The 12,516-nt window shown below is 48.6% G+C and overlaps 2 protein-coding genes across 2 annotated transcripts in view; both read left to right on the top strand.

Moving 5' to 3' along the window:
• The first annotated feature begins 3,955 nt into the window (after nucleotides 1–3,955).
• Nucleotides 3,956–5,071, top strand: AGTR2 (angiotensin II receptor type 2). Its single transcript, XM_026066261.1, has one exon. The coding sequence runs from the start codon at nucleotides 3,956–3,958 to the stop codon at nucleotides 5,069–5,071; it is 1,116 nt and encodes a 371-aa protein (XP_025922046.1).
• A 4,341-nt stretch (nucleotides 5,072–9,412) lies between these two features.
• SLC6A14 (solute carrier family 6 member 14) overlaps nucleotides 9,413–12,516 on the top strand; it is a 53,726-nt gene continuing 50,622 nt past the window's right edge. The window contains exon 1 of the mRNA XM_026066260.1: nucleotides 9,413–9,490. Coding sequence (XP_025922045.1) covers nucleotides 9,413–9,490 — 78 coding nt within the window. The remainder of the gene's footprint in view (nucleotides 9,491–12,516) is intronic.

The raw sequence follows: 12,516 nt of genomic DNA, 5'->3' as shown, positions 1-12,516 counted from the left end.
TCCTTCCCTAAATACATGCCCCAGGAAGCAGCAGCTCCTCGCAGGAGGTGACACCAAACGGGTCTTTTTGCTGTGAAAACTCCCYGCTTTGGTAACTTTCCAAGTAGAGGAACAGTAAAAAGCCTGAGGACTCTGCCTCTGCGCGTGTCTGCTCTGTGCTGAGCCCTGGTGCAGCAAATGCACGGTGGATTTAGGAGTTGGGCCCTGGAAACGGGATGAACATGTCCAATGCGCACCAGGGTATCAGCACAGGGCAGCACCACGTGGCGCAAGGAGGGCTCATGCGCGGACAGCTTTGGCGTCTGTGTTGGCAGTGCAGCCTTGTCTTCTGTTTTCCAGGCATTTTCCGTGCTGGCAACACGTAGAGGGAAATAGGAGGGGGAAAATATTAGCACGTGGCTGACTGGAGCTTTGGAGTGAGAACGTGGGATGAGACAGGGAATTGGATGCGCTGGGGCCTGCCGGGGAGAAGGAGACCAGCTTGAGGTGTGACTCCATTGTCCCTGCTGCGCGAGGCCCATCTCTCTCCCACCAGGAGATACGGAGCCAGCAGGAGGTTTTGAGCAGCTCTTGAGGCACTGCCAGAACAGAGTAGATATAGCAAGTATCTGCAAGGATTGGAAGCACAACTGGAAGGGAAAGCTTTAAATCTAAACAACAATTTGGGTTTGTTATCATTGCAAAATAAACATTCTCCTGCTATTGACTTTTTCCCCTGCTTACAGAGCGCGCTGGATGTTTGATGAAGGACGGAGCAGTATCCTTGACCARCCATTTGTGTGCAAAACCAGCAGCAAGAACTCCTAGCTGAGGGCGGCTCGTTGCAGCTCGTTAATAAAARGTTGAAGGATGCAGGGCAGAGCGACAGCTGCCCTCTCGGTCACCCACTCAGCTGCAGCGAGAGCCCGCAGCCCTCCGGACCTGGGTGCAGGCTGTGTGTCCAGGGATGCTGGCTGGCAAAGGATGCATGTCTTCCCCTTTGCAGGAGGACACGCGACTCCTGCACTTGCTCACCCTGAGCGCTCCTGCCGACCTGTTGGGTGCGCGTTTGGTTTGAACGATGGACGGTGTATTTGCAGCGTGTCTCTAGCGGGCAAAGCTTGCTGGTTACGGAGCACCGAAGCAAGGGCAGGCACCGGGGTTTCCCGCAGATGCGGTGGTGGGTTGYAGAAGAAGGAGATGAGCTTCAGCCCGGTCGTGGATGGTGCGGGGCAGGGAGGAGCCGTGGCTGCGGGGACTTTTGTGACTGCTTTCCATGGGCCAAGGGTGGCCACCCCGGGGRAGCGCTGCACAGGCATCCCCAGCAGATGGGCTGGTGCTGCGGGGAGCTCAGGCTCGCGATATCAGGGCAAAACGTTCAGGGCTTACAGACGTTTATTTTGCACCAGCGGTTGCTCTGCAGCAGCCCCTCGGGCAAGGCAGCAGCTCCATCCAGGAGGAGGAGGAGGAGGCCGGGTTGTGCAAGGGGAGGCCGGCTGCGGCCGGGGCAGCAGATGGGAAAGCTCAGCTGTGTGCGCGAACGGGCTGTCACCAGCGTGCATGGGCTCGCCAACCTGCCGGCTTTAACCGTGTGCTACCCCGGTGCAGCCCCAGAGCGGGGTGTCCTCTGTGCCATGTCGGCCTCCCCGCTCAGCACAGGGTGCGTGCGCGGCTTGGCCTGCGCTGTGGCAGCAGCTTTGCCCTGCTGCCGGCTGGGAGACGGGATCAGCCCCAACGACGCAGGCAGCGTTGGTGCGAGTGCTGCAAAGTTCCTCTGCTTTTCCTCTCTGCATGCTCACGTTACAGTCGGGCTCGCTATAACAACCTCTTCCACTCTCAAACATCTTAGCAAACACCGGGACTCCCTAAAGTGCATGGAAATCCCCCTGCCCGCTGAGATCCCTGCATTGTGCATTTCTCTGTGCATAGAAACCTGTAAAGATATTTGTGTGAATTTCCTTTTTCTTTCTTTCCTTCTCTTTCTTTCTTTCGGTTGTCTTGTTCCTCTTTCCGGATTTACTGCATGTGCTCACGTGGCCTGGGAAAGGGGGGCTCTCAAACTGCTTTGCTTCCAAAAGGAAAAGACGCTGGCAGACGTTCATATTTCAGCCTTCAAGTTATGTAGGTTAAAGTCTCCCAGTGGGAAAATGGAGCGTGTAAGAGAGCTGGTGGTGATGCTCGCTAGAAGGAAAGCAGAAAAAAGGAGCGCGTAATTCCAGACCTCCGGCCGGATGAAGGTGAGGTTTTAAAGGCATGTTTTCTATCTGCTGTTAGAGCATAATTTGATTTGCTTTGTGATAAAATGACTCGTGTCCTAGAGCAGGAATGACTGTCTCTTAGAAACAGATTCGAAGCTACCGCGTTGTTCCTGTGCGGAGGGGGGGRAGCATGTTCTCGAGAATATAGCGACGATTAAATATGGCATGGTCCCTCTGTAGAGAGTAAGTCAGATACGTAAGGCTTTGCAACTATTTCTGAGATTTCAGCATCTATGGTTAAAGTGAGGGGTTCAAGACATCGGACTTAAGGGAGAAAGGAGGCTCCAGATGCTCCCTTGAATCTCTTCCCCTCTCCCCAAATAACACCCATGCTCTGGTTTGAGATCTGTCTGATTATAGCACGGGGACTTGTCATCCGGTATGTGGGACTTTAAGTACAGGCAGAAACGTGCATTAATATTCTCCTCTTGAATTTTCATTATGTTGAGACAATATAATTAATATTCAGTTTTGTCAGACTATTCAAAGCTGCGTGATGCATATTTTGCAGTGAGCGAACAATAAGCAATTGTACACTAAGCTGTTAATATAGACAAATACTTTTGAAATGATCATTTGCCCTCTGTTAAATGAGAAAGCAGTACTCAACTTTGTTGTCTTTACTTGGTCAAAATTCCTGTTGTTTTAGAGCCCCCTGAGAATTCTTAAATGCCTGACTGGTTCCATAAGGACTTAATTAAAAAGGAAYTGTCTTTCTATTGTTTACAATAAAATATTTGGATATTCTGTCTATTTTATTGGCTATAAAGTCTTGAAGTTTGAAAAAAGGTCAGCTCAGAGTGTAGACTCGAGACGTGGAACAAAGTCTGTCCGAGGACCCTCTTGTTTGTGCCATTATGTGGCTTCATTTTCCCATATTGAAGTCCAGTCCTGATCTTTCTAAATGGATGACAAATACTACTGTTAAATCTAGYGCCTGCAAGGACTAGGTACTTGAGTGTGTGTTGCTTATATCTACATTGAAAAAAATTTATTTTACTCTTCTGATTACAAGCCCTTAAGGGGGCAGGAGATGCAGGTGGGCTTTGAGAAGGACTTTGTCAGTGTGTGATATTCTGCAAAGGCCCTTCAGTGTCTCTGTGTTCAGCCCCATGAATTAAAGAAGTCAAAGCTTGCCTTCCTAATAGCTGTATTWAAAGGCTATGTTGGTGCCTGTGAAGTGCCAGGAGATCCGTGGGTGTGAAGTACTTGATCCCTGCTGGCAAGTCCTGCCGTTCTGCTTTATTTTAACCACACAGAGTGCTGGGAATAGGATGAGAAAGCTGAGAAAAAGGATCGCGAGGAGCCTAGGTGTTGTCTTTGGTCTCAGAAGTCCCTTGAAGAATCTGCACTTCCCGAATCGATAATCTTTCTGCTCTGCTGCCCGCAGAAATTACTGTCTCATTGCAGATAAAACCCAGCCGCTCGCTTCTCTGCCAGKCTAATTAAAACATGCCATGACCTCCCTAATGCTAGTTGTGTCCTGTCAGTAGGATGGAGGAAAGCAGTCCTGCATGATTGTCTGGTATTTCAGCTCTCAGCTTACTGGCATCATTTAAAATGATTTTATTTTATTGTGCCTCTGTGATTCCAGACCTAAGATGTCTGCAGAGTGCGTGTCTAATGCGTGGTTTATGATCTGCAGGTGAGCGATGTGATGGAAGAGTGCTGCTAGCACATGAATTTCCAGCAGAACGTTTCTTTCTGCCAGTGTCAACATGCAGAGCAACTACTCCCTGGTCATCACCACCAGAGAGACTCTCCAGGTCCCCTACATGGCGCTGATCAACACGTCGGCTGCCCTGCGTGCGCCACCTCCCTGCCCACTTACCTCTTCTGGCTATCAATTTTCATTAATTCCGGCGCTCTTCTCCGTAGTTTTCATTCTGGGGTTGGTTGGCAACAGCGTGGTGGTGGTGGTACTCTGTCGTCAAAGCGGCCCCAAAACAGTGGCTAATATCTACATTTTCAACCTGGCCATGGCGGATTTGCTGTGCCTTGTCACCCTCCCCTTCTGGGCTACCTATTACGCACACGGATACAACTGGCTTTTTGGATCTCTCATGTGCAAAATCTCCAGCTCGGTCCTGTGCCTGAACATGTTTGCAAGTACATTTTTCATCACCTGCATGAGTCTGGACCGGTACAATGCTATTGTCCACCCTATTCGCTCTCAAAGGAGAACTCTGCAGCAGGCATATGTTATAGCACTGGTTGTGTGGAGCCTGGCCTGTTTCTCCTCTCTCCCGACTTTTTATTTCCGTGACACACACTACGTTAAAAGCTTGGGGGTAAATGCTTGTATTATGGCCTTTCCTCACGAGAATTATGCAAAATGGTCTGCGGGAACAGCCTTCCTGAAAAATGTGCTTGGTTTCTTCATCCCCTTGATGGTGATCACCACATGTTACATCTGCATCAGGAGGCACTTGCTAAAAGCACAGGAGTTTGGGAAAAACAAGCAGAAAAGGGACAAAGTCTTAAAGCTGGTGGCTGCTGTTGTTGTGGCCTTCTTGATTTGCTGGCTCCCCTTCCACATTTTAACGTTTTTGGATGCTCTGGCTCATATGAACATCATTAATGACTGTGCCATGACAGGCTTCATCGACATGGCGCTGCCCTTCGGCATCTGCCTGGCGTTTGCCAACAGCTGCATCAACCCTTTACTGTACTGCTTTATCGGGAACCAGTTCCAGGAGAAGCTCCATCGCTTGTTCAAACGCCGGGTTTATCAGTTCAACAGCCATCGAGAGAGCTCCTCTTTGAGAAAAGGGAGCTGCTTCAGAGATGCTGAGGCCCTGGGGGGCAGCGGAGAGGGGCCTGAGCCCGCGTAGTAGGCGCTGGGCACAGCACGGGGCTGTGCTGGTGCAACGGGCTGCCCTGTGGTGATGATGCTCTTCTCTCCTCTTCTCTTCGTTTTGCATTCGCTCCTCCACCAGCTGTTTGGAGGAGATCTTGTTTTCATCGTACATGGGGATTTACTCTTCCTTTCCGCAATGAGCACCAAAGTTTTGCATAAAGGGAAATTTCTGGCAAACAAATATATCAATGGCATTTTAAATATCAGCTTGTGCGTGGCTGAGATTGTGCGAGTGTTTAATGTAGCACAGAAGGACAAAGCACACTGAGAGAGCATTGCACCACAGCTACCAGTACCCAAGTGCTGAGCATTGCACCCTAACTAAGCTGATTTTCTCAGAGATTCACACTACAGAATATGTAACTAAAGCAGTGCAGATACTTCTGTACCTATCTGTAAGAAAATATTTTGGCCTCTACTTTTTATATATATACAAATATAAAATTTTGAAATTATATGGCTAGAGACAGCACACATTAAATGCATCAGGCTTATGTCCTGCTTGGTTGGGCCTGGGAAGATCCTGGGAAGATCGAGACATGGGTATGCAAACTGTTGGAGGCAGGAGAGCACCGTTGGGGGAAGTACTGCTACGTGCTTTCTGTGATTTTACACCTTTCCTTGAGCAGGTAGCAGGTTCCCAGGCTAGATAGTCCTTTGCTCTGAGCCAGTGTGGTTCCTGTTGACAGTAATGTTATGCGAATGAAGCATGCGAAGCCCCACGGCAGCACACACTGTCCAGCAGCCTTGAGGGAAAGGACTTGCTGGTSRTTGAGACATTTGGGGTTTTGGATGTCCGTTACTGCTGCAATATTGGGGTACTGTCTACAGAAAACCCAAGTGGCTGTCCTGATACCTAGAAGYGAAWCCACGGGCCAATTCCTAAGACACATCCAGATTCCAATATTTAACTTTACCTGTTTGTAAATAAAAGAAAAAAAAAAAGTATAATTATTTGGCAACTAATGATTCTATTTTGAGGTTATTTTTGATGTTTTGAATTTTTCTTTTGTTAGARCTGGTCCTAAATACCATTTTGAACCCTTCAGAAAGGATCTGTTTGAATATTTTCAAGTCTGATGATAGGCTGAAAGAGGGATACGTTAGCACCTTGCTTGGCTCCAAGCAAGCTGTCTCCAGGCTGGGGCACCTGGAGTGACCAAAAGATTGTTGCCTTCAGGGGAGTCTCCCTGACGTATTACTCTTGTACCTTGCCTGAAGACTCCTGGATCTGCAGGTCAGAAATTACACACTGCCTGGGGGGTATTTGGGGGCCTGACCTTCTGGGACACCCCGATGCTGGCTGGTGCCTGGGGGCCCTGGGAATCTGGTGCTTTCATTCACTGGAGGGTGGTGGCAAAGTCCTTTGCTTGCTTCCACGAAAATGGGATTTTGCAAGACGTGCTTTGCTTTGGCTGATATATGCCAGTGTCAGAGTGATACAGGATGAAAAATTTGCACAGAGAGGGGCAGAACAGGGACTTGACCGTGAGTAATCCCCAGCTCCGGCCTGGTCTGGTGGTCCGGAAAGCGGGTGCGTAGCTGCAGAGACGCTTGTCCCAGAAAGCAGAAGAGGCGCCAACACATCCCCCGTGGAATGTTTTTGTTGAAAATGCTCCGACGGGCACTAATAGTGTCTGCGGCGTCGGATATTTCTGGAAAGGCAAACTGTTAATTGCTTAGCAATGAGCATAACAACGCAGTCAGGCTGCAGCAAAACAAATAATCTTATTAAGAAAATTGCCAGGTATTCAAAGTGGCAGGGTCAGAGAACTAATAAGAGGTTACCGAGCCTTTGTGCCTTTGCTGCAATACAAATTAGGGCAGTAACGAGCACAATTGTGCCATTAATTGGAATGTTTGTAGCCTGAAAACAGTAGCTGAATTACATGTGCAGCTTTACCTGACCCATCTGCCGCCTGTGCTTCAGCTGTATCCGCTCGGAGCGTAAGCACAGACGGCACGTTGTCTCTAGGTCAGGCCAGGCTTGCTCGAAAAGAACATTTTTTTCACAAGTATCGTGCCTTCTCCTGATGTGCAAATCTGTGCAGATAGGGAAATATCACTGGAATGTGATATGCAGCTCTAATTGCATTTACATCTGTAAGGGGCTAAAAAAAAACGAGGAGAAAACTTTTCAGATGAGAGGGCAGCAATGTGGGATGTCCCGCTGCGCCTATGGGAGGGCAGAGATTACCTGCTGCCTCCCAGGGGCCGAGGGAGCCACACTCACTGTTATCTTCTTAGAAACAAGGACAAAAATCTATATATTAAATGGGAGGGAAAACTGAGAGGGGACGAAAATACCTTCCTCAAAAATGCAATTTCAGAAGTCTGTCCAGAAGGTCACATTCTGCAAGAGTGACAAACCAAGCGACCCTGTGAGCTCAGCAGTGTGACATTTCTTTTTGCCAGATCTGGCTGGTACCTCCGATAGACTGTGAATTTGAGGAGCTTGGTTAAACAAACATCCAAAACGTCTGTCCGGAGAGGAACCTGAGGTGAAAGTGGGGGATGTGCAATGTCGGGATGTTGCTTCACTTTTAGAGCAAATTGGATAATGTTGAGCTCTTTGAGTTTCTTTTCTAATGCTCAAGTGTCTTGTGGGATTTTTCAGGTTTTTTAAATTGGAAAATGTGATTTTTCACATTTCCAGCGTATTATGTTTATTTTTTCTGGATTTTCTGCAAAAGAGCCCCTATAAAAAGGCAGACAAAAATTTAAATAGTGCTTTCTTGCAAATTTAGAAGCCTTTTTTTTTTTTTTGGAGAACACTTTGCTGGCATTTGCAAACCATTCTAATAACTGTACAGCGCTACAACCTCTCTTTGTTAGACCCCCAGTTCCTCCTCCTGTCCTGGATTTCCTTAGGCACTCCCAGAAAATGCAGACAGCATCTCAGCGACAGGAGCCTTTGATGGAGGGTGTGCAAGCCCAGGAGWCCCTCTCTGGCCTGCCTTGCCACCCGGCAGCCCCTGTGACCTGCCCTGGGATTTAGCCCTGGAGCGATTCACTCAGCTTCGGCAGGGATGTTCTGGASCATGTGTGGTTGCTCAGTGGCTTGTTTGCTCTTCAAATATGGAGAAATGAATTTATAAGCAACAGCTGGATTTTGCCCGGGGTTGCACCCGTTCTGCTCTTGCTGGCCTGCCGCAGTGTGGTCGATGGCAAGAGCCGAGGAAATCCTGTTGTGGAAATGGTGTGTTGCACTCTTGCATGGGCAGATGGAAATGCTGATGGCTCTGCAGCGGATGTGAGGCACCTGCTCCCGTGCCGACGTATGCAGATACCTCAGGGGCAGAGCAGAAGCGGAGTGTCCCTGGCCGATGGCCGTGGGCCAGATCCCCTGGGAAATACGGCTGCCCACTGGTGACACACGTCACTTTTCCTCTTTTTACCACTAACTTCAGACGTTCTTCTCCAGCAGCAGCAAGGTTTTTGGAGTAGGAAATACCCCAGACCGTTTCTGGGCCTGTCAGCAGGTCTTTCCCCATGAGGGACTGAAGACCTGAGCTGCTGGAGAGGAGTTTCCCACAAGGGTATGGTCTGTCATTGCCCCACTTGCACAGCAAATCCTATTTGCAGCTTCCTGTCCGAGCTGTCTTTGATTCCTATCAGCTTTAATGAACTGCAGAAGCCGTCTCAATCTGAACTGAGCATCCTGTGTGTGTCCCTGAGCTGGCTTTAGTATGTGACCTCAGTATATGGAGCAGARAGTCGCTGGTATTTATTAGTACGAGCAAGTGCTGGGTGGTGAGCTCAATGCCTTGTTTATGTAAGATATACAATAAGAAACGTTTGGTACAGCATGTTCTCCCTGAGAAGTCAACACAGCCTGAGCCTGTCCTGGCACCAGCTCAGCACGCTTGTCCCATTGCTCAGGATAGGTTTTGGGCAGCAATATCCTCTTGCCAACCCACAGCCGATGGTCACAGCGTGACAGCCCGTTGCAGCGTGTCCCCTCGCCCCGGCTGCAGGGCAAGGAGGTGCCATGGGGTGAGCTATCTGCTCACGTTTCACATGTGGGTATCATACAGGAGTCCTCCTGGAGGGAATGCAGGAAACGTGAAGCATGGGGATGAAGTGTCCTGGCAGCCTTTCCTTGATGCTGGCAGACTTGCTGCTTCGGTCTCAAATCTCCTTCCCTCAGAGGAAAATGACTGATGTTTTTGGGAAGGGCTGCTCCATTCAGCAAGGCGTTGAGATTTACCTTCCCTGCGTCTGTCTGCTGCTCGATCTAGGCGTGCGGGACAGAGAGGGGCTTGTTGCTTTGGCCAGCGGGCTCTGCCAGCAGTCCTGGGCAGGATTTGTGGACATGGACATGGAGTGGCTCATTGGTTTGAGAGGCCTCCTGGGAAGGGTCTGTGAGTCTCCTATTGCTTTGTCTGATCAGGTATCCATTTATGGAAGGTACCAAGGGCTGCTGTGTTCAATATCRTGTGTCCTCTGGTCCTGGTGCAGTGGTCGGCTTATCGCCTTGCTTTTTGGGGCAATGTCTGGTGAGATACCTGGCTGAGAGCCAGTGTTCCCACAGTTTGGTAGGGTGTGCTAGAATGCAAAAAGGAAAGAGAAAAAAGAGTCAAAACTGAGATTTGCTTATGGGGACACTGGGCTTTCTGAGGGGTTTTTAAGGTGAAGTACTGCCGAACTGGATGCTTGGCTTGCAGCAGGAAGCCGTGTGTGCATTCACGTCACCTGATGAGGTGTCTGCAACTGTTCTCCCGCACTGGCGTTTCCACGTCCRTAATCACCACGCTGCAGTACTGTGGTGCCCGCTGCTTTTCACAGCTGGAAACCAGAGTGCAGGGTGCTGGCCCTGTGTTTCTCGGGGGACACGAAGCTGCCTCAGCCGATGAGGATTGGAACCGTGAGGGCTTGCGCCTCTTCTCCATAGGTGGCACCAAGGCACCTCCCCACAACACTGCCATCCTCAGGGAACCATCAGACACCCACCCGTCCCTGCGTCCAAGCTCTGAATGTCAGTTGTTACGTCTGCGAAAGCGGGCAGACGCTGGCGTAACTCCCTCAGCTTCGAGAAACCTCTTTCCTGGCTCCACCGCTGGTCTGCTGCTGGGAGGTGAGCAGGGGCCAGGAGGCCAGCAGGCAACTTGCACCAGGGGCACTGGAGACYGTCTCTCCTGAAACCTAGCCACAGACCTGGCTAGAATGTTCCTGGTCTTGGAGCGGAGCGGTCTGGGATGGCGAAGGAGCCAGCCCCTTGGAGCTGGCTGTTTCCAGTGTTTACTTTCCAATTCCTCTTCAGCCGGGAGCAAATCTGTGTTTGACACTATAAGCTCTGGGTAGGGCTCTGTTGGTCCCCAAAACATTTCACAGGGATGAACCAGATTCAGATAGAAGTGGATGAGGATCATGACTGATTTCCCTACTGTGGGATACATCTGAATTTATAAGGCTCACTCCCCCGCTGACAACCAGTAGCTCTTCAGTTTAAAAAAACAAAAGTTTGAAGAGCTCCGCTCCATGCCTCTAAGGCAAACAGCTACAGGAAGCCAAGATTCAGCATGAGTTTTAGTTTTAAGAACTGTTAGTTTAACTATTTTATTGTTTTTACAAGAAATAAGAAAATCAACAACAAAAAACAACCTGATGAGTTGCAATGCTACAAACGTGACTTATCCAGCACAGATGCCAAGTCAACTTGACAGAGAGCTAAAACGAAACGCAGGATGCGGCTGTCTCTGGAAGTCAGCTCACTTGCCAAATGTTAAGAAGCTTTCTAGCAGGAAGGAGAAATGGGATAATCTCTAAATGCATTTAGACACAGATTTATTGCGGATATAAGTTGCAATTACTGTTGAATAATGTGTGGGAGAGCTTGCATAGACTTAATGCAATGAAATGGAAAGATGTCAAATCCATATAATATATCCACAAGGAAGCAAAAGCAGTACGTTATAACTGGTGTTTAAACTGCATTTTAACAGTTTTTTCTGCGTTCCCCAGAGATGCCTCCGAGGCTGTGCTCTGAAGCTATYTGCCCATGCAAAATAAGGTTCGTTCGTCATGTAGGAAACGCATGCATGCAGATGGGTTTAGTGTAATTGCCAGTGATGGAGACATGGGTACTGAGCTCTGCAATCATTTTCCTGTGCCCTAAACCTGCCTCTTGGAGCTTTGCTGAGAGATGGCCAGGAGGCAGCTGGCGTGGGAGCCCCAGGGCTGGCAGCGGGGAGCTGGCAGCCAGAATCGGCCCCACTGCAGGCGATCCAGGGTGCCCCGCCAGCRGCTGAGACACCCGGGACCCGGGTGCAGCACCGTGCACAGCCTCCAAAACTCAGAGCAAAACATCTGTGCTGAGTGTTAGGACACGCACAGTATTGGCTCTTTTGCAATGACAGGACAGTGAAAATTATAAACACAGCGTGTGCGAGGCATGCAGCTGTGTCATGACAGAGCAGAAAAAATATATCAGCTACCACTGTCTCTTGATCAAATGAAGCACTTCACCTGTAGTCTAAAAGCAGCTGTAAATCTGTTGCTTCCCAAAATCTTTCATGGAGATGATGATGTGTCAGGCAAATGTTCAAGGTCTTCTTTTCCACTTGCAGGGGAACATGTGAGTTTTCTTTGCAGATGCTGAGCCGCTCTATTCTGTGCTGTTTGACTTGCTCTGATAAGTGATGTAAGGGTTTTTATATGTAATGAAATAAATCTCGTGATCCTCATGCTGCTGGCATCTCACTCTGCAAATAGCTTCACTGATTGCAGTGAGATTTCTTCCAAATTAAGGACAGCACAATTTGGCTTTCTGCAGTCACAGCCAAATTCTTACTGTTAAAGATTTTAGAGCGTCATGGATTCCTTTTTATCATAAAGTTCTGCATGTCCTGTCTTACTGAGTTAATTGTCTCGCTTAAGATGATTAAGGTGCAGAACTGGTTCTTCAAAGCGTGTGCTTCTTTGGAAGAGGATTCTTCCATGTGCAATTCAGTATGTAGTAAATATGCTTGACAAAGGTCTATTTAAGAATGTATTTTCAGAACCAGATAGAATTCATAATGTAGTCAACATACTTATATTTAATAGTAAAAAGATTTGTTTTTCTTTTAAATCTGTAGTAATAGACTGCTGCAATTTGGAACACTGTGGGCTTTTATTAAGCAAGCAAATGACACAAGTCAAGAGAGTTGTCTCAAGGACAAGGCTAGGAAAAAAAGACTCTAGGGTGTGATATTAAATGTACTGCATTAACTGGGGAGAGCTCCAAGGACTTCACTGGCTGTCAGCCTGGGGTTTGGCAGCCTTTCACGTGATTTTATTTTGATCCTCATCCCCTGCAGGAATGCAAAGAGATCTTTCTTTCAGCCAGTGGAACACCCAAGTAAAAAATTCCCCAAAAGAGCCAGGAATGTTTTTTTCTTCCCTTCAGCTCTGAGTCCAGCGTGGATCTGAACTCCA

Source organism: Apteryx rowi, unplaced genomic scaffold, assembly GCF_003343035.1.
Source record: "Apteryx rowi isolate R43461 unplaced genomic scaffold, aptRow1 scaffold_24, whole genome shotgun sequence".
Lineage (NCBI taxonomy): Eukaryota > Metazoa > Chordata > Aves > Apterygiformes > Apterygidae > Apteryx > Apteryx rowi.
This window is presented reverse-complemented; position numbering and strand designations above follow the sequence as displayed.